Source organism: Diceros bicornis, chromosome 4 (genome assembly GCF_020826845.1).
Source record: "Diceros bicornis minor isolate mBicDic1 chromosome 4, mDicBic1.mat.cur, whole genome shotgun sequence".
Classification (NCBI taxonomy): domain Eukaryota; kingdom Metazoa; phylum Chordata; class Mammalia; order Perissodactyla; family Rhinocerotidae; genus Diceros; species Diceros bicornis.
The window spans coordinates 83558098-83578168 of NC_080743.1; the positions used below are offsets into that span (position 1 = coordinate 83558098).

At 42.6% G+C, this 20071-nt stretch overlaps 1 protein-coding gene across 1 annotated transcript in view; it reads left to right on the top strand.

The window, feature by feature from the left end:
• The window catches only part of COLGALT2 (collagen beta(1-O)galactosyltransferase 2), a 114618-nt gene extending 98204 nt beyond the window's left edge, over positions 1-16414 (top strand). Inside the window, exons 8-12 of the mRNA XM_058539891.1 lie at positions 295-401; positions 6845-6977; positions 8090-8217; positions 11261-11467; positions 13251-16414. Of these exons, the coding sequence (XP_058395874.1) occupies positions 295-401; positions 6845-6977; positions 8090-8217; positions 11261-11467; positions 13251-13527 (852 nt within the window). The 3' untranslated portion in view covers positions 13528-16414. The remainder of the gene's footprint in view (positions 1-294; positions 402-6844; positions 6978-8089; positions 8218-11260; positions 11468-13250) is intronic.
• Positions 16415-20071: the final 3657 nt, after the last annotated feature.

Sequence of the window (20071 nt, forward strand, 5' to 3'; positions counted from 1 at the left end):
TTTTTGAACTTTTCTATCTCAAGAGCAGGGCAAACACGTCCATCAAAAAGCATCAGAGAAACAAAGAGAGAGTTAAGTCACTGCAAATGGCTCAGTTTTGAAACTAATTCTGTTTGGATGAATATCATTCGGCCTGATATGAAATATAAACAAATCTTCACCACAGTTTTCCCTATCTTTTCCACTCCTTATTCCAACTAAAACTTGGGTCCTTACATTTACTTAACTTTTCAAACAGCCTAAAATAAGACTTGAATCATCTGTGTTTTTTTTTCTTTTTTCTTCCTGCGTTAGATTTTCATGATAAACCTCAAGCGCAGAAAGGACAGACGGGACCGGATGTTACGCACCCTGTACGAGCAGGAGATTGAGGTCAAGATTGTCGAGGCTGTGGATGGAAAGTGAGTTGGGTTTTTCCTTGACCCCTTGAAGATGTGGTTGGAGTGGGGATGTGCCCTCTCTGAGGATTAGTCCTGGGTGGGAGGAATCTGCAGTCATTGGAAGATAGACATGTTTTTACAATGGCTACTTGTACTTATTTTGGGAGAAACTTTATGACTTATAGTAGCATACAAGTTAATTTCACCACGTAGAGCAGGCCTGAAATCCACTCGTCATCCAGTGATCTCTGGTCTTCATTATAAGGCTCACACTGGAAGTGATTTTCCCCTGTCTCTGGGAGTTCTCACAGTGGTTATGGTGGTTTCCAGCTTTCTGTAGTGTGTTGGAAAGAATGTGTACGGAGTAGCATTCAGAGCCTGATTTAGAGCAAAGTGTCTAAACTTGGACAACCTGAAGAAAATAAATGGAAAAAATGCATGACGGTCTGTGTATCCTGTTGCATAAGATGCTGGCCATGGTCTGCCTGGGCTGATTGCTTTTCCCAGGAATATGGCGGGAAAGTCACACAGGGTACCTGGTTGGATTCTTTCAAGGGTTTTTGTTATTGCTGTTGTTCTTGTTTTGTTTTGCTTTGCCCTTTTATTTGACACTCTATTTCAAGGCATAAAGTTTTACAAAACCTGCAGTTCCATGTTATGTGTTAGTTGAGAATATGAATGGCTCTAAGGAGTATGGCTAGAAGCTGGTGTGGAAGTTCTTATGATTCGTTTAGAGAATCTCATCAATGTTTCTCAAAGTGTGGCCTGGACACCCATGTCAGAGTGCCCAGGGGCTGGTTAAGAGGGCAGCTTCCTGAGTCCCATCCCAGAGCTCCTGAATCATGATCTCTAGGGCTGGGGCCGAGAATCTGCATTTAAAAAGCCTCAAGGTGATTCTTGGGTAAGGTTGCCACATAAAATACAGGACCCCCAGTTAAATTTGTCCTACACATTGCATGGGGCTTACTTATACTAACAATTATTCACTGTTTATCTAAAATTTAAATTTGGCTGAACATTCTGTGTTTTACTTGCTAAATCTGGCAGCCCTATTCTTGGGTGCACTGGAGTTTGGAAACCACTGCTTCAGATATTCCCAAGAGCCCCAATCCCGTTCATAGGCCACATGGACCAGGGGAAACTAGTTGAGTGGTGAGAGTTCTTTATATATTCTGGATACAAGTCTTTTATCAGATATATAATTTGCAAATATTTTCTCCCATTGTGTGGATTGTCTTTTCACTTTCACCATGGTGTCCATTAAAACACAAAAGTTTTTAATTTTGATGAAGTCCAGTTTATATTTTTATTGTTGCTTGTGCTTTTAGTGTCATATCTAAGAATCCATTGCCAAATCAAAGCCATGAAGATTATTTCTAAGTTTTCTTCTAAGAGTTTTATAGTTTTATCTCATATATATCTCTTACACATTAGATCTTTGATCCGTTTTGAGTTAGTTTTTTTATATAGTGTGAGGTAGGGTCCAAATTCATTCTTTTGCACATGGTTATCTAGTTATCCCTGCACTGTTTGTTAAGAAGACTATTCTTTCCCCCATTGAATTGTCTTGGCACCCTTGTCAAAAATCTGTTGACCATAAATGTAAGGATTTATTTCTGGACTCTTGGTTCTCAATTCCACTGACATATGTCAGTCCTCATTCCAATACCACACTGTCTTGATAACTGTAGCTTTGTATGTAAGGAAGTGTAAGCCCTTCAACTTTGTTATTCTTTTTCAAGATTATTTAGGCTATTCTAGGTCGCTTGCATTTCCATATGAATTTTAGCATCAGCTTTTCATTTTCCACAAAAAAAGGACAGCTGGGATTTTGATAGGAATTGCATTGAATCTGTTGATCAGTTGGGGGGAGTATTTCTATCTTAACAATATGAAGTCTTCTGATTGATGATCATGGGATATCTTTCTGTTTATTTAGATCTTCCTTAATTCTTTGAATAATCTTTTATAGTTTTCAGTGTACAAGTCTTACATTTATTTTGCTAAATTTATTCCTAAGTATTTTACTCTTTTTGATGCTATGGTAAATAGAGTTGTTTCCCTAATTTCATTTTTAGATTGCTCATTGTTAAGTGTATAGAAATACAGTTGATTTTTGTATATTGATCTTGTACCCTGCAAACTTGCTGAACTCATTTATCAGTTCCAGTAGTGTGTGTGTGTTCCTTAAGATTTTCTATATACAAGACTATGTCATCTGCAAATGCAAATAGTGTTACTTCCTCTTTTTCAGTGTGAATATCATTTATTTATTTTGCTTGCCTAATTACCCTGGCTATATCCTCAAGTACAATGTTGAATAGAAGTGGTAAGAGTGGATATCCTTGTCTTGTTCCTAATATTAGAGGGAAGCATTCAGTCTTTCCCCATTAAGTATAATATTAGCCGTAGGATTTTCACAGATGGTCTTTATTGGGTTGAGGAGGTTCTCTTTTATTCTTATTTGGTTGAGTGATTTTATCATGAAAGGGTGTTGGTGACTTAGTCAGTTTGGGCTGTTATAACAGATTACCATAGACCAGGTGGCTTAAACAACAAACATTTATTTCTCTCAGTTCTACAGGCTGGGAAGTCTGAGAGCAGGGTGCCAGTGTGGCTGGATTCTAGTGAGAGACCTCTTCCTGATTTTTGGATGGCTCTCTTCTTGCTGTGCCCTCATATAGCAGAGAGCAGAGAGAGGAGAGAGGAAGCAAGCTCTCTCATGTCTCTTCTTATAAGAGCAATAATCTCATTTATGAGGGTTCCACCCTCGTAACCTAAGCCCCTGTTCCTCACACCGTCAACATATGAACTTGGGGGAAATATAAACATTCCATTCACATGCAGTTGGATTTTGTCAGATGCTTTTTCTGATCAATCTTGTTGATCTTTTCAAAGAACCAACTTTTGGTTTGGTTGCTTTTCTCTATTGTTTTTCTATTCTCTATTTCATTTATTTCCACTACAGTCTTTATTATTTTCTTCCTTGTGCTTGCTTTAGGTTTAGTTTGCTCTTCGTTTTGTAGTTTCTTAAAATGGAAGATAAGATTATTTATTTGAGATATTCTTTTTTAATATAGGCATTTATGGTTATAACTAGCCACCTAAGTGCTGCAGTAGATGCATCCTGTAAGTTTTGGTATGCTGTGTTTTCATCTCAAAATATTTTTTCTCATTTCCTTTGTCATTTCTTCTTTGACTCATTGGCTACTTTGGGAGTGTGTTGTTTAATTTCACATATCTGTAAATTTTCCAAATTTCCTATTGTTATTGATTTTTAATTTCATTCCATTGTGGTTGGAGAACATACCTTGTATGATTTCAATCCTTTTAAATGTATGGAGCCTTGATTTATGGTCTATATGGTTGTTATGGCCTAATATATGGTCTTTCTCAGACAATGTTGCATGAGCACTTGAGAAGAACACATATTTTGCTGCTATTGGATGGTGTGTTCTATAGATATCTGTTAGGTCAAGTTGGTAGTGTTGTTCAAGTCTTTTATTTTCCTTGTTGTTCTCCTGCCTAGTTGTTCTATCCATTATTGAAAGTAGGGTATTGAAGTCTCCCACTGTTATTGTTGAATTGTCTATTTCTCCTTTCAGTTCTGTCAGTTTTTGCTCTGTTGTAAGGTGCACATATATTTATAATTGTTATGTCTTCCTAATGCATTGACTCTTTTATCATTATAAAATGTTCTTCTTTGTCTCTAGTAACAAATTTTGTCTAAAAGTTTATTTTGTCTGATATTGGTATAGCTCCTTCAGCTCTCTCATTGTTGCTGTTGACATGGTATATCTTTTTTCCATCTTTTTATTTTAAACCTATTCATGTCTTTGAATCCAGAGTCTGTTTCTTGTAGACAGCACATAGTTGGATCATGTTTCTAAAAATTCATTCTGCTAAGTTCTGCCTTTGATTGCAGGGTTTAATCCATTCACATTTAATAAATACTGATAGGGTAGGATTTATGTCTGCTGTTTTCTATGTCTTACATTTTTTTGTTTCTCTATTCCTCTATTATTGCCCTTTTGAGTTAAAAAGATATTTTCTACTCTATCATTTTAATTCCTTTGTTGCTTATTTTACTATTTTTTTTTGATATTTTCTCAGTGATTGTCTTGGAGATTACAATTGGCATCCTAATTTATAGCAGTCTAGTTCATATTAATACTAACTTCCTAGAAGAAAACATAGGCAGTAAGCTTCTTGACATTGGTCTTGGTGATGATTTTTTGGATTTGACACCAAAAGCAAAGTTAATAAAAGCAAAAATAAACAAGTGGGACTGCATCAAACTAAAAAGCTTATGCACAGCAAAGGAAATCATCAACAAAATGAAAAGACAACTTACTGAATGGGAGAAAATATTCGCAAATCATATATCTGAAAAGGGGTTAATTTCCAAAATATATAAAGAACTTGTACAACTCAATAGCAAAACAACAAACAATTCTATTAAAAAATGGGCACAGAATCGGAACAGACATTTTTCCAAAGAAGACACACGGATGGCTAAAAGGTACATGAAAATGTGCTCAACATCACTAATCATCAGGGAATATGCAAATCAAAACTACAATAAGGTATCGCTTCACCCCTATTAGAATGGTTATTATCAAAGAAACAAGAAATAACAAGTATTGGCAAATATGTGGAGAAAAGGGAATCCTTGTGTACTGTTGGTGGGAATGTAAATTGGTGTAGCCACTAGGAAAACAAATGAAGCTTCCTCTAAAAATTAAAAATAGAACTACCGTATGATCCAGCAATTCCACTTTTGGGTTTTTATCCAAAGGAAACGAAAAAACTAACTCAAAAAGATATATGCACCCTCATGTTCATTGCAGCATTATTTACAATAGCCAAGACATGGAAGCAACATAGTATCCATTGATGTATGAATGGATAAAGAAAGTGTGGTGTATATATATTCAATGGAATATTATTCAGCCGTAAAAAGAAGGAAATCTTGCCATTTGTGACAACATGGATGGACCTTGAGGGCATTATGCTAAGTGAAATAAGTCATACAGAGAAGGACAAATACCGTATGATCTCACTTATATGTGGAATCTAAAGAAAAAAAGAACTGAATTTATAGATACAAAGAACAGATTGGTGGTTGCCAGAGGCCGGGGGTGCAGGGTAGGGGAAATGAGTGAAGGGGCTCAAAAGGTACAACTTCCAGTTATAAAAGAAATAAGTCATGGGGATGTAATGTACAGCATGGTGACTATACTGTATTGTATAGTGACTATACTGTATTTCATATTTGAAAGTTGCTAAGAGAATAGATCTTAAAATTTCTCATCACTAGAAAAAAATTTTGTAACTATGTGTGGTGATGGATGTTAACTAGACTTACTGTGGTTGTCATCTCACAATATATACAAATATCAAATCATTATGTTGTACATCTGATACTAATGTTATATGTCAATTACATCTCAATTAAAAAAATACCAACTTAATTTCCATAGTATACAAAAACCTTGCTGCTATATAGCTTAGTTCCTTTCCCTTTCCTTTGTTCTATTGTTGTCACACAAATTACTTCTTATACATTATATGCCCTTTAATATAGACTTAACAATTATTGCTTTATGCAGCTATAGTTTAAGTGAGATAAGAGAAAAAAGAATTATAAACAAAAAACCATTGATACTGTCATTTGTACTTACCTATGCAGTTACATTTAGCATTGCTTTTTATTTCTTTATGTGGATTTGAGCCTCTAGTTTCCTTTCATGTCAGCCTGAGGACTCGTCCCCTTAGTATTTCTTATAGAGCAGATCTGCTAATGACAAACTCTCTCTCAGTTTTTATTTGTCTGGGAATATCTTAATTTCTTCTTCATTTCTGAAGGATAGTTTGACTAGATATAGAATTCTTGGTTGAGTCTTTTTCAGTCAGCACTTTGAATACATCAACCTCGTGCCTTCTGGCCTCCATAGTTTCTGATGAGAATCAGCTATTAATCTTATGGAGAATACTTTGTATGTGGTGAGTCACTTCTCTCTTGCTGCTTATAAGATTCTCTCTGCTATTTTTAACCTTTTTTTTTTTTTTAATTTTAGGTCCAAAGGAATGAAATGCATGCACACAATTCCTCTCCTCATTCCTTCCTGTCCTCATCCCTTCCAGTATTTAATGCTCCTATTAACCACTTTCCTTCATTAGGAAAATACTTTTTCAAAATTGTCAAAAAACTGATGGTACTTAGATCTATGTTGGGCATTGTGAGGGATACACAAAATATGACACCCTCTTGTCTTCACCAAGCTCGTAATGCTACCGTGACACATTAATGCTGAAGAACTCCTAAGGAATGATGGGAAAGCTGAGCAGTCTTTCTCAGTGTGCATAAAGGCTCTGGGGAATAGGCAGAACTCTCTCTTTCTGGCTTCTGTGGTGGGGACATCTCAACTTGTTAATTTTCAGACATGTTCTCTGTCGTGCAGGGCACTCAACACAAGCCAGCTGAAGGCCCTGAATATTGAAATGCTGCCTGGGTATCGAGATCCCTACTCCTCCAGGCCTCTAACCAGAGGCGAAATCGGCTGCTTTCTTAGTCACCACTCTGTCTGGAAAGAGGTAAATAAACTTTATTTAGATGTTCAGTTTTGTAATGAGGAGGAAGGAGAGGGGGACTTTGTAGGTGAATTAGGGCCCAATACAAAGTGAACCCATAACTGTTCTAGAAGTATGCTTGGAAGTTGCTGTTGCCTGCTGTCTCCCTCTGACACAAGGCCAGCCACACACGAGGAGGAATAGCCTTGATGCTACTTGGGATAAGGATAAGGGGAAGATACTCGTGTTCTGGGGGCTACACTCCTCTTGATGCCTTCACATCCTTAGTAGGAATGCCTTGTATGTATCTAGCATATCATCACTTATTAAGTGATTTCATACAAGAAGTCACACAGAAGTCATGTAAGGTGGGTCAGGGGGGATGGGGCCATTTTACCTAAGAGGAAATAGTTAAATATCTTGTCCAGGCAAGAAGTGGTAGAGCCAGGACTTGAACCCATGTCTTACAGATCAGATATTAATGGGGGTGGTATTGGAGTGTGGGGTTCTTGATTAAGGGTCAGTTCCCACAAGAAAAGAGAAAGTCCCTAAGGAGGGCCCCTTGAATGCCCTTTCTCTTTGAATGATCCAGCCTATGCCTATCGTTTTTTTCTTTCAACTTTAAATGAAATGTAATAGATATGTATAAAAGTATGTAGATCATAAAATACGGGCCAATGAAGTTTCACAAACTGAACAATACACCCGTGTTAACCAGCACCCACATCAAGAAACTGGTTACCAGCACCCTAGAAGCACCCCGTCTGTATTTCCTTCTAGTCACCAGTCCCCAAGGGTAATCACCATCCTGACTTCTAACAGCACAGAATAGTTTTGTCTACTTTTGTACTTTTTTTTATATGAATGGAACCATATGGTATGTCCAGTCTCTCAACATTATATTTATGAGATTCATCTATACCATTGCGTTTAATTGTAGATCATACATTCTCATTGCTGTAAATATACCACAGTTTATTTATCCATTCCACTGTTGATGGGCATTTGCTTAGATTCCAGTTATGAGCTGTGATATATTGTGCTGGTTTACCCTTGACTTTTTAATACTTACTTATCGAATAAAAAATAGCTATAGAACTTTTCATAGGGTGTCTTCCCACTGATGACCTTCACAGGTAATTGACCGAGAGCTGGAGAAGACTCTTGTTATTGAGGATGATGTGCGTTTTGAACATCAGTTTAAGAAGAAGTTGATGAAGCTGATGGATGACATTGACCGGGCTCAGCTGGATTGGGAACTGATGTGAGTGACAAGACAGGCTTATCAGAGAGTGCTGAGAGGCACTCAGTCCTTCCCAAGGGGCAGCAAGCCCCACCTCCCCAGCTGGTAGGAGATACAGCTCAAACTTCCATTTACCTGGTTTTCTCTCCATAAATGTTCCCAGAAACAAAAAGTGAGTAGAGGATAGCCACTGGGGTTTGCATCTATATACTCTGCAGTGTGAGAAAGAAACTATGGGAGGTTCTGTATGAGACCTGGAGACTGCCTGTAGATCAGGGGCCTTCAGACTGAGCACTCACTTAGGAGCACAGTAGAAATCCCACCCATGAAGCAACATGGTACATGGAGGGGGCGTGAAGAGAGAGGAGGTGTCATTTATTCCAGGGCAAGAGTCCTGTGTCACACTTGAGCCTCAGCTCCCAGGAGAGCAGGTTCCCTCTGCAGACCCTGATGGTGTGGGAGGTTGGAAGGTCAGTGGGAGAGCTCCTCGGTTGGGAAGAGAAGCTGTGCAAACAGGGAGAACACAGCTGGTTTGGTGTGGGGGTCAGAGGCTGTCGCAGGAGAACCAGGCTCGCCAAGGGAGCGCTGGCTCTGCACTGACATTTAGTTAATGCCGCTTGTCTGCTGCCTCTGGGAATTGAGTTCTCTCTCTCCCAATCTCTCTGTTGCTTTCTCCCTCTCCCTCTTTCTCTCATTTTCTTTTTAAACCAAAAAGACACTTTTTACTTCTCTTCAGTGGGGCTAAAGTTCCCAAGCCTTATGCTCCTCCCCAGCTGTGTGTCAAAGGCAATTCCATCAAATCAGAGCCTGTTCCTTTGGGGCAGCTGCAGCAGACAAGCTGCCCCCACTCCTCCCCTCCTCGGAGGGGACCTTACCTCTGGGCCCAGGTGGGATACTTATTCTCTCAGAAATGTACCTCCTGAGCTCAAAAGAAACCTAGTAATGGCTCAACTAACCCCTGGGAAATGGACCCAGATATCAGTACTATGTAATAAAAAGAGAAATAAGAATAATGAATGTAATGAAAGCACTGGCTCCTTGTCAGATAGATATCAGTCATGTGATTAGATTCTGTACAGTACCTGAACATCATTGTTTCTATAATCCTCCAGAAGTCTCCGAACCTCTGCCTCTCTGAATCTGTGGCTCTGCGGCGTGTGGTTAAGCCTCACAGGCATAGAGCTTGGAAGCTATTTTATGCTCACATGACATGTGCAAAGGCAACTTTCACTTAAGCCTCGGAACCACAGAGGACTTGACTCAGGGAGCCTGTGGGTTAGAAGTGGCCTATGTCTCTGTCTGCTTGTAGTTTGGTTGGTGCATTTCATGGGACAAAGTACTAACAGATTCAAGACAGAAGAATGATTGTCCTGATAAGGATACAGGGGAAAAAAGATGTTTTCTAAATTTCACAGACTGATCAAGTCAAAATATTCCATTGAAATCTATTATATAATCTTAAAGAATTATAGTGGTCTCAAATTTTTCACCTCTCACTTTCTAAAATGAATAAGAAACAAGTGTTACTTAAACTCAAAACATGAAAGCTGATAAGCTATCCATGGCTACTGTATTAAATTTCTCCAGAAAAAGGAAATAGTAAATGGGAAGAATCTAGAACAAGCCACTGGAATCATCTAGGGCAATGCTGTCCAATAGAAATATAACATGAATCACACATATCATTTAAAATTGTCTAGTAATCACATTAAAAAAATAAAAATAAATTACTTGAAATTAACTTTAAAAATATGTTTTATTGAACCCAACATAGCCAAATATTATTATTTTAACATGTAATCAGTATTTAAAAACTATTAATGAGATAGTCTACATTCTTTTTTCGTATCGTCTTCAAAATCCAGTGTGTTACAACATCTCAATCCAGATGCTAAATTTTCAACTGCTGAAGTAAACTGTAGTCCTACCAAAACAATAAATTTTAACAGGAAAAAGATTTTACACAACTTCAATTTTAAAATTTAATTTAAATTATGTCAAATTAATAAATTGAGTGCAAACTTCATTCCACTGTCACTCTAGCCACAAGTCATAGGCCAAATAGGAGTTTCTCTACCACTTGAGGATACATGAGAGAAATTCAGATTCTAGTCTGAGAGACAGTGACTGAGAGGATACACGTTTGATGTCCTCAGAAGAACTGAAGGTGAACAGAGAATTGTTCTACGAATCCTGGGATGCTTTGATAAGAGGAAGCCCTTGAATGTTGAAGAGAGAGTTTTAGGGCAAAATAGAGGAAATGGCTTTACCTGGCAGGAAGGAAGCAGGCACCTCCTCAACTTGCTCTGGGTAAGTGGAAAACAAAGAGGTTCCAGACAAAAGGAATGGATCACAGATCCATGAGTAGACCATGAGAAGGCGGGGAGAGCTAGGGTACATCTTGTGTTGCAGAAGTTGTTCATGGAGGACAGGATGTGCCTGGGTGCCTTTCTCAGAACAGAGTGCCCAGGAGGAAGCTTGGGCAGAGCTAGGTGAGTGTGAGGGGGAGAGAGCCACGCAGGCATTGTCATTCATTCTCCCCAGGAAGAACTCCCTTGGGCCTCTCTTGGGTTCCTAGGTCTTTTACTGCACACTGTTTCTTTCCCACAGCCTTTTCTGTCCTGTATTTACCACCAGCATTTGGAGAGCTGTGCAGAGAACATCGAAGGCTGAAACTCTGGGGACCTGAAAACAACAAACTCGGGATTCTCACATTGGCCTTTTTTGTCCCCTTCCAACCTCTGTAAACACAGCTGGAAATCCCATGCCATCTTTGGGAAATGATCTGAAAGATCTTTTAATCTCTCTGCATCTTAACTTTCAGGCTTGAACACAGTCTGCTAGGCAAGAACAGTTGGGATGTTGATAAATAGAGGCAGGGAAGTGGCCCCATTGATGGCGGATGACAGTCATGGTTGGCGATGTGATGCTCTTTGTGCTGTGATGCATTTAATCTAAGACACAGTTGGTCCAAGTTTCCAAAAATGTCTGCAAAGCTGTGCTCTATTCTTTTGGATGTCTAATATTCCAATTGGAATTTTTTCCTCCACCCATTTCCTTTTAGTTATATTGGTAGGAAGAGGATGCAAGTAAAAGAACCAGAGAAAGCAGTGCCCAATGTGCTAAATCTGGTTGAAGCTGACTATTCCTACTGGACGCTGGGCTACGTCATCTCTCTGGAGGGAGCACAGAAGCTGGTTGGAGCCAATCCCTTTGGGAAGATGCTGCCAGTGGACGAGTTTCTGCCCATCATGTACAACAAACATCCTGTGTGAGTCACCCTGAACAGTCACCCTGCCTGTCCTTGGGCACAGCCTGTTCGTGAATTCTGCTACTCAGTTTCTGGGTAGTACTTGATATGTTTTAAAGGTGTACTGCATTCCTAAATGGTCTTTCCATAATCATGACCTAGAGAGACTGACTTGAGTGATTCTCCCGTTTTACAGATGAGGAAGGTGAGGCAGAAATGGTCAGTCTTGCATAGGGGTCCTCTTTAATACCCAATGTGTGGTTTAACTGGACATAATCTGCTCAGTCCTCTCCTTGTCTTTGATCTTCTTACTTCCATAAACTCCTACACCTCAAAAGTGGAGGTCATCTTCTTAAGCACCTCAAATTTGTCAGCTCATGTCTCAGTCCATTTTGTGTACTGTTGGCCAGGCAGTGGCTCACAATCTAATTGGGAATCCAACCCCATGAATAGCATTGTGATATATGGTGATACCTGCGATCACAGAGATGTGTTAGAGGCTCAGGGAGAGTGGAGGTGGCCTCTGAGCGGAGTATGCACGGAGGAAGGCAGAGTGCTCAGGGTTCCCGTAGCCCAGGAGTTCACGCTGACTGAGCACTTATCAAAGCATGTGGCAGTTGATGGTTTACCTGTCAGTCTCCCCAATAACCTGTGAGCCCCTGAGGCAGGAACAGTCTTACATCTCTGTGTCCTTAGATCCTAATCCAAACTCCACACATTGATCTACTCAAGTGATGATTCCTAAATTCATTAATGGAGCAGAAGACCAGGTTCTAACCTCAGCTCCATCTCTCAGTTGCTGGGTGACCTCCTCACTAGATGGTCTTCATTTTAGTGGTTGAGAGTTCCTGTTCTGCATGTTGCTCATTTTGTCTCCTGTCCTCAGTAAAGATGGAGCGCCTCATCCTCTTTTATACAACATGTCAGAGACTGACTTTCTTTCTGTGTCCTGGCACAAACATGGAGGTCAACTGTCAACCCCTTAACAGAAAGGAAATTAACACCTATGGTGCACTCACTGATCCAGAAGCCAAGCAGATGTCACCTCATATAAGTTGTACAGGAGCCCTGGGAGGGAGGGCAAGTTATCCCTCTACTTTACACGCAGAGGGAGCTGGAGTTAACCCTAAGCCTAACCGTAACCCTAGGCTGGATGGTGGAGTTGGCATGCCTCCAAGCCTACACCATTTCATTGGCCCCATCACTGCCGTCCAGATCTCAGCTGTCTAATTTACTAATCCAGGAACAGGGCATTTTTCTAAAAAGTGATCACATTTATTTATCATTATGGCCCAACAGAGCTTAATTCTTAACTTTTAGAGTAAGACTTGAAATTCATTTTTTAAACTAGTCTATCCAGGGGCCCGCCCCATGGCGTAGCGGTTAAGTGCGCGCGCTCCGCTGCTGGCGGCCCAGGTTCGGATCCCGGGCGCGCACCGAGGCACCGCTTGTCTAGGCCATGCTGTGGCGGCGTCCCACATAAAGTGGAGGAAGATCGGCATGGATATCAGCTCAGGGCTGATCTTCCTCACAAAAAAAAAAAAAAGAAAAAAAGATAAACTAGTCTATCCAAATACAATAGAAATACCCTGACCTTTTTCTTTGTGTATTTGCTTAGATCATCTGAAAGCTTTTAAAGAAACCTTTATTATGTTTCTAGACAAAAGTTATCCACAAAGGGTACAACTCAAAAAATAATCAAATGAGTCTTTAACAATTTAGGAGCTAACAAGCAGGGCCCCTCGGCTCTTCCCCTGTTCTGTAAGTGCCGGCCCCCTCATGCCTGTACACCTCTTCTTTTCAGAGCTGAGTACAAGGAACATTACGAATCCAGGGACTTGAAAGCCTTCTCTGCAGAACCCTTGCTTATCTACCCCACACACTACACAGGCCAGCCCGGGTATCTGAGTGACACGGAGACCTCGACCATCTGGGACAATGAGACAGTGGCCACTGACTGGGACAGGACACATTCCTGGAAGTCCCGGAAGCAAGGTCGCATCCACCGCAATGCCAAGAACACAGAAGCTCTGCCGCCGCCAACCTCCCTAGACGCCGTGCCTTCGAGGGATGAGCTATGAAGGCTTGACAGGGGGTCATCACCCTTTGGTTTTTCTAATGGGCTATTCATCTGTTTGTTCTGGTTTATTTTTGTGGTCACAGTCATCCAACCAAAGTGGTCTAATGCGATTGATCAAAGTTAATATATTCTTGAGAGGGGAGGAGAATAGGGAAACTAAACCCACATTTTCTGGGATGGCTAGAAGATAGGCTTTATGGCAACCATTATGATAAACTCCAATCCAGACACCTAGTCCTTCATCTCATTACTCGGATGATACTAGTTCCCACATGAAGGTTGAATAATATGGTTCAGAGTCTCGTCTAAGAGATAGGTGATCAGCATGCTGTCACATCAATAAATGCGTCGGCAAGACAGCCATGCCAGCTGACCACATCTATTGGTCTAGTGGGCCTATTTTATGTCATAGATGTGACCTTGAAAACTTATGTATCTACAAGTTTGGGAGAAAATCAAATCATTTAAAATCAAACTACTTGGGCTTTTTATTTAAAGGCCTTCTGTCATGAGCCTTGTTGCAAAGTGAGCTTTTCATCTTTGTCCTCGTTATCCAAGAGGGATCGGTGTTTGGGTCTGTCTGAGACTTGGCCTTTGACTATCGTGGCAAGAAGCTCTCATAAAGAGGCGTCCAGTTTGCCACGTGGATATAGTTTGCTAGCTATTTGAGGGTTTGTATAGATATTTGAGGAAAAAAGAACTCAAACTTTGGCCTTTTTTTATTGTGATCACTTGAGTTAGGATGCTCTATTTATGAAGATAAATTTAATATATAAGGGGTTAGGGCTGGTGTGTAATTGGTGTCCTGGGGGTTCGCTGCCTCTGCAGGACGTCAGACTCTCCCTCAACCCCAAGCCTGGGGATGAAGTGCAGGTGTGAGTTTTATGAGTCACTGTTAAGAGGCAGAGCACTTTTTCAGGCCAGCAACTATACTTGCCTGGGTTTTTCATTCTATTTTGAATTATTTATTTTACAAAATGTGGGGGAAACGTCTGTAGGATAAGGCAGAGACACAGATGTTTCAAGCCTTCGTTGCACCCTGAGGAGTGGTCAGTGTAGACACAGGTTCAACAATCCAGTTCTCCTGCATTTCCCAGCCTGACTTTTGCAGGGAGGCCTGTTGAGTGGGAGATTCTAACCATCTGGAAACAAGTGACTCTCCATTTCAGGTGAGAGACCTTGGTCAGAAATAGTTGACTGATCAACTGATTTAGGCCAATAACCAGGGAAGCTCTTGGAATCAGGATCCTGGGCCGACAACCTCTCTGCTTTCTTCCCAGATTGATTTTATGTGAAATGCAGAGTTGGACGACATCATCTCTTCCAACTCCACAATCTGTGATCCTTGGATATCTCATGATGGTTTGCTTCAGGTTTATGTTCTCGTGCCCGCAAGCAGTAATACTTTGCCTCCAGAAATACCCCATCCAGCATCCTGTCCACACACACTCCTTCCTCGATGTCCTCGATGTCAGGCTCTGTAGACCCAACAACCTGAGCTTCACGCTTTGGAGCAGAGCCCATGGGCGGGTTTGCTCACCGGTGAGGGCCCCAGGCTGTAGAACAAGGCAGCTTGCCTTCCACAGAACACCAGCCTCAGCCTCCCTTATTGACTTATTGTTAGTATTCTTCTACCTTGACTTATAAGCTAGGAGACTGAGGAAAGGGATCTCAGCCAACTCCAATTTTTATTGCTTAGACATAGCTGTCAGAGCTTGACTCTTTTTTTTTCTAGAAAACCAGAAAGAGCATCCAGGAGCTAGTGAAAAACCCTTAGGTGATCCCTAAGGTTTCCTTGGATATTTTGTGTCTCGTTCGCATATTTAAGTGTGTGCAAGTGTGTGTGACTTTCATGATTTTTTTTTTAATAGGGTGGGAGGTGACTGGGGTACTGGGAGTAAAGGAAGACTGAGTTGATTTTTGTGTGGTTTTCTTTAAAAGAGAACATTTTGTTTCCTTTTTCCCTGTCAGCTGGCCTGGTGGGGTTATGAATTCTCATTCTTAAAAGACATTGTTCTTAAATTCTAGAATTTTAGGTTAGGACTGTTCTACTGTGAATAAAGTTCTGGCTCTGTTAGCCCAGCCATTGCTTCTCCCGGCTGAGGTCTAGAATCCTAAGCAGTGTTCTTTTGTTGTGAACATTGTGAACTGTGGACCTAGCATTTCTTTAAAAAGTCATCTCTTCAGCAATCCAAGGCTTCCTTACTTCGTTATTCTTCCTGGCTCCCCTCTGGTCTTCAGTCAAGACGTTTGACCTTTGCAGTGTCAGAGGCCTTTGCCTCTGACCATGGCACGTGCTCTCTGCCTCTGGAAGTTAAACCTTGTCTGGATTCCCCATCTGGATCCGTGTCTGGATCTTGGGATCCAAGGTGGGATCTTCTAGACAGACGACCCCAACTTCAGCAGTGCTGGTGCTGCTGAGTGTGGACTGAGCATCTACAATTTGCAGAGGACACACTGCCCAAGGCTTGCTTTAGGTTCACTGGGGCCTGATGCAGGAACTCTGGAAAACAATAAAGAGCCAGCATCCCAGCACCCTACACTGTCTGTCATGCTGTGTCCTTTCAGGGTGGGGAAGTGATAAACTACTTGCCTTCTAGAGCTCTTTGTGAAAAATTAAAAAAAATTAGCTCAGTGCTATGATTGTTCATTGGTTCTTCCAACACCGATGAGTTGCCAGGGCTGCTGGAATTTCCAGATCTGCACTGGACCAAGGATGTTGGAGGCCAGAGGTAACCATCACTGCTGCGTGATCCCCATGGCAAACGAGAGGGTGGTCGCTGACCCTCCTGTCCAGTGGGGGTTATTGTAGACTGCTGGGTGGAGGTGGGTAAGCTGAGAAGGATTCTAGGCTACAGAAAGACGGGAGTCCCCAGTGGATGGGTGGTGATGGAGGGTCCATGTTGCATTTTTGTGCTGTGGGTCAGTCTCTCCATTCATCGAAAGATGCTTGTCCAAGGCCAAAGAGCTATATCTTGCAGCAAAAAAAAAAGAAAAAATCCATGTTGGCCTCAGTGACCCCTTGAATTTCAGATCAAGCTTCCCCAAACCTCAAAAACCAGGTGTGAGCACTGCTTTGTTGCAGGCCCTACGCTGGACACTGAGATGCTCAGAGGACTAGGAAAGGTCTCTACTGCTGTGGGCTCCATGGTCCAATGGGGGAGCCATGCAAGCAGGATGGCTTTATTTCAGAGGCTGGAGCAAAGTGGGCTGTAGGACCCTAGAGAACCTAGTTCTGCTGAGAAGGAATGTTGAGGCAGCTTTGCTGGGAAGGTGACATTTGTATTGGTGTTTGGAGCATTAATGGGAGTTTAGAAGAGGGAGAGAGTTGGGCATGGTGGATGGGAATGCTTTCCAGGCATTGCAAAGGTGTAGGACTGTGAAAGGGTCCTCAGGGAAGTGATGGGGAACTAGGTAGGACTGAAGAGTCAGATATGACAGGGTTGATGACAGGAAACAAGATTGAGACCCAATAATGATGGCAAATCGGCTATCCTTCCTCTCTGGGCTATCTCATCATGAACCTAGAGGCCATTGTTTCTGTGGGAATTTTAGGTTTGGTTACTTTCCTGACAGACAATGCAGAGGTTTCCAGTAAAATGTTGGTGTCTAAAACAAGAAAAGTTCCCATTCAGCTACAAACTTGGGAACCTTTTCATTTATGGTTGCTCAAATCACTCTAACTAGTAACTGTAAAATAAAGATGAGTCTTCCCAAGAGGCTTCTACAATGTGATTTTGAAATATTCTTTCCAGGTAAACAGAAGGGGAGAGAAATGATCCAGAAGTGATCTCCACGACTGACAAGAAATTAATTCACTGAGGAGTTAACTAATGACAAGGAGAGAGTTAAAGTGAGGCTGGTCATTTGATAAGAAAATAGCGTGTCTTGGGTGACATAGTCAGAAAACCAGGAGCAGGCAGTCTTAGAAATAATCATCACACCCATATTTTATGTTTTGTGGTGATGTTTATTATTTCAGAGAGACCTTCCTCCCCTAGAGACGTTCTGATTAAATGTGGCAGAGGGAAGAGGGTCAGGAGGAGACAGCAGGTACAGGTGAGGGAGGTCTCCCTGTGAGCAGGCTGATGGCAGCCCTAAGTCAACACAGGGCGGCTGAGACAGGGACAAAGTCTGGCCAGTGGTGGCCAGTAAGTCCTTTTGCCTTGGAAAAGAGGGGAATAATGATGGTGGATTTTATTATGTACATTGCATTACAATAGATTACATAGCAAACGGTGCCTCCTCTTATCATGAGCACAGACAAGATGAAATGGCTTGAACTACGGCATGAAGAGTTTAGATGAGCTTTTAGGAAGGCTTTATTGACAGAATTATTAAACACTGAATGGGATTCCAAGGCAAGTGGTGGAATGTCCCCATTAAAATTTGGTGTTGGGCAGGAGAATGACTTCCTTCTGCTCTGTGAACACACCTAAAATGTCCTGTGTTTTTGCTTCCACCCGTAGACATGTTAATACTTGAGATGATCCTTGTTTGGTTCCTTCTGCGACACCAGCTGGGCTGCTCCCGGCCCAAAGCCATCCTCCCATCTGCCCTCAGATGGGGTGGAAAGAGTGAAGATTCGCCTCTGAGCATGGGGTTTCTCTTTATTTTTAATTCGCTGGGTTTATTTTTATGCCCCGCCCTGTAGTTTCTTCAGCTTGGCTGCCTCTGGAATGGGTGTTTCATAAAATCTCCACATCTGAGCAATTCCGGCCCTCGCAGAGCACCAGCTTTGCAGCCCCCGCGGGTCCCCAGGGGGCTCCTCCGGGCGTTTCCCGTTCTAGGGGAGGCTGGACAGACATCTGGGCTCTGGCTCATGGGGGAACTTGATTTTCAGAGTGTAGTGGACAGCCCTCTCTCTCTGTTCTTCAGAGAACCGTAGAAAACAATCCGTGACAAAGTGTCCTCTCCCAAAAGAGAACTGGCGGTTTGGAGAAGAGCCCCAGACAGGAGTTGAGATGTCTAAGTGTTGATGGTGTGGTTGGAGGGTTTTAACTGCTTTGAAAACGCCAGCACTAATCGTGAAGACTTGAAGGGAATGTCATTGCTCAGCCTGGGCACAGGGAAGACACCCTGCACAGAGCGGAGTGTCAGGGGGCAGATGAGTGGTGCAGGCCTGAGGGAATCTGAGGGGAGAGGAAAGAGGCGGCTCCCGGGGCACAGCACCCAGAGCCCAGGAGAGAAGTGCCAGGACGGAGGTAAGACACAAATTCAGGGCCAGCCATCAGCAGAGAAAGTGAGGCTGGTGCACAGGCTGGAAAAGAAGGGAGGGAACCAGAGGGAAAATAGTAGTGGAAGGGAGGCTCAGAACGGAAGTGGCAATGCCTGGTCTGTAAAGTGACTGTTTATCTTCGCAAACCTGCAACGATGGGAAAGACTGAGGTGTTGCTGAGCTGAACAGCCTGCAAAGGAATGGGTAGGTGTCCAGTGCCCCCACTGCCTGTGGCACAGCAGCAACTCAGGGTCATGCACCTAAATCGTCCCTGAATGGGGCCATGGGAGCACAGAGCCCCGTCCTGCTAAGATACAGGGTCCAGGTGGACGCAGAGGAGGGAGGACATGGGAGCAGGGAGTGGGGCTTCTGGTGAGAGAATCGTCCCTCCCTGATAGCAGAGGAATCCAGGAAGCTGGGGCCCTCATGAGAATTACCACCGGCTCTGTGTGGTGACGAAACCTTGGCTTGGGGATGGAGGCTCCAGCTTGGTCAGGGCTGCGTCACATCAGCTGGCCGCTCTGTCAAAGCCTATCCAGTGCACATCCACCCTGCAGCCCGGCCAGGGGTGCTGTGGCAGGGCCACGCTGGGCCCACATGCTCCTCTCCGTGAGCCTCCTTGGACCGCGGCTGTGGGACAAGCTACAGGGGCCCTGGCTGCCCTCCAACCCCATGAGTCAGTCTTTCCCCATAGCAGCAGCAGGCTGGATTTTCCCAGGGTGCTGTTCACATACCTTAAGTCCCACCTTTGAGAGTCACACCTGCACCCTTGGTTGCTCAACCGGGGAAGGAGGGTAGAGGGCTTCTGTGAAGACAGGACTCCCCTTAGGCCAGAAGCTTCCCAGGAGTAACAGCAGCTAACTCTTAGAGGATGTGCCAACAGTGCTTTCTTTACGTGCACTGTGTACATGAACCTCAAGAGGGAGGAGCCATTATCAATTCCTATTTTTCAGATGAGGCAATAGCTGGATTAAGTGACTTGCTTAACGTAGAAGTGGCCTGGGAGTCAGACCTAGGCAGTCATATCCCACCCACACCAGACTGCATCCATGCAAAGCTTCTAGGGGATAGTCTGTCTCGTTTCTTGTTTTCTCACTAACATCTAGTGTTGCCATCTCTCTCTCTCTCTCTCTCTCTCTCTCTCTCTCTCTCTCTCTCTCTCTCGCTCCCTCACACACACACGCACGCACGCACGCACGCACGCGCATACACACGCACAGCCTGATATGTAAAGGAGCTCACAGCTCCAGCCCCCATGTCTACTTCCCACCTATGAAATTTCATATATTGATTATTAGCTGATCAAACAAATTCTCTGGTAACATTT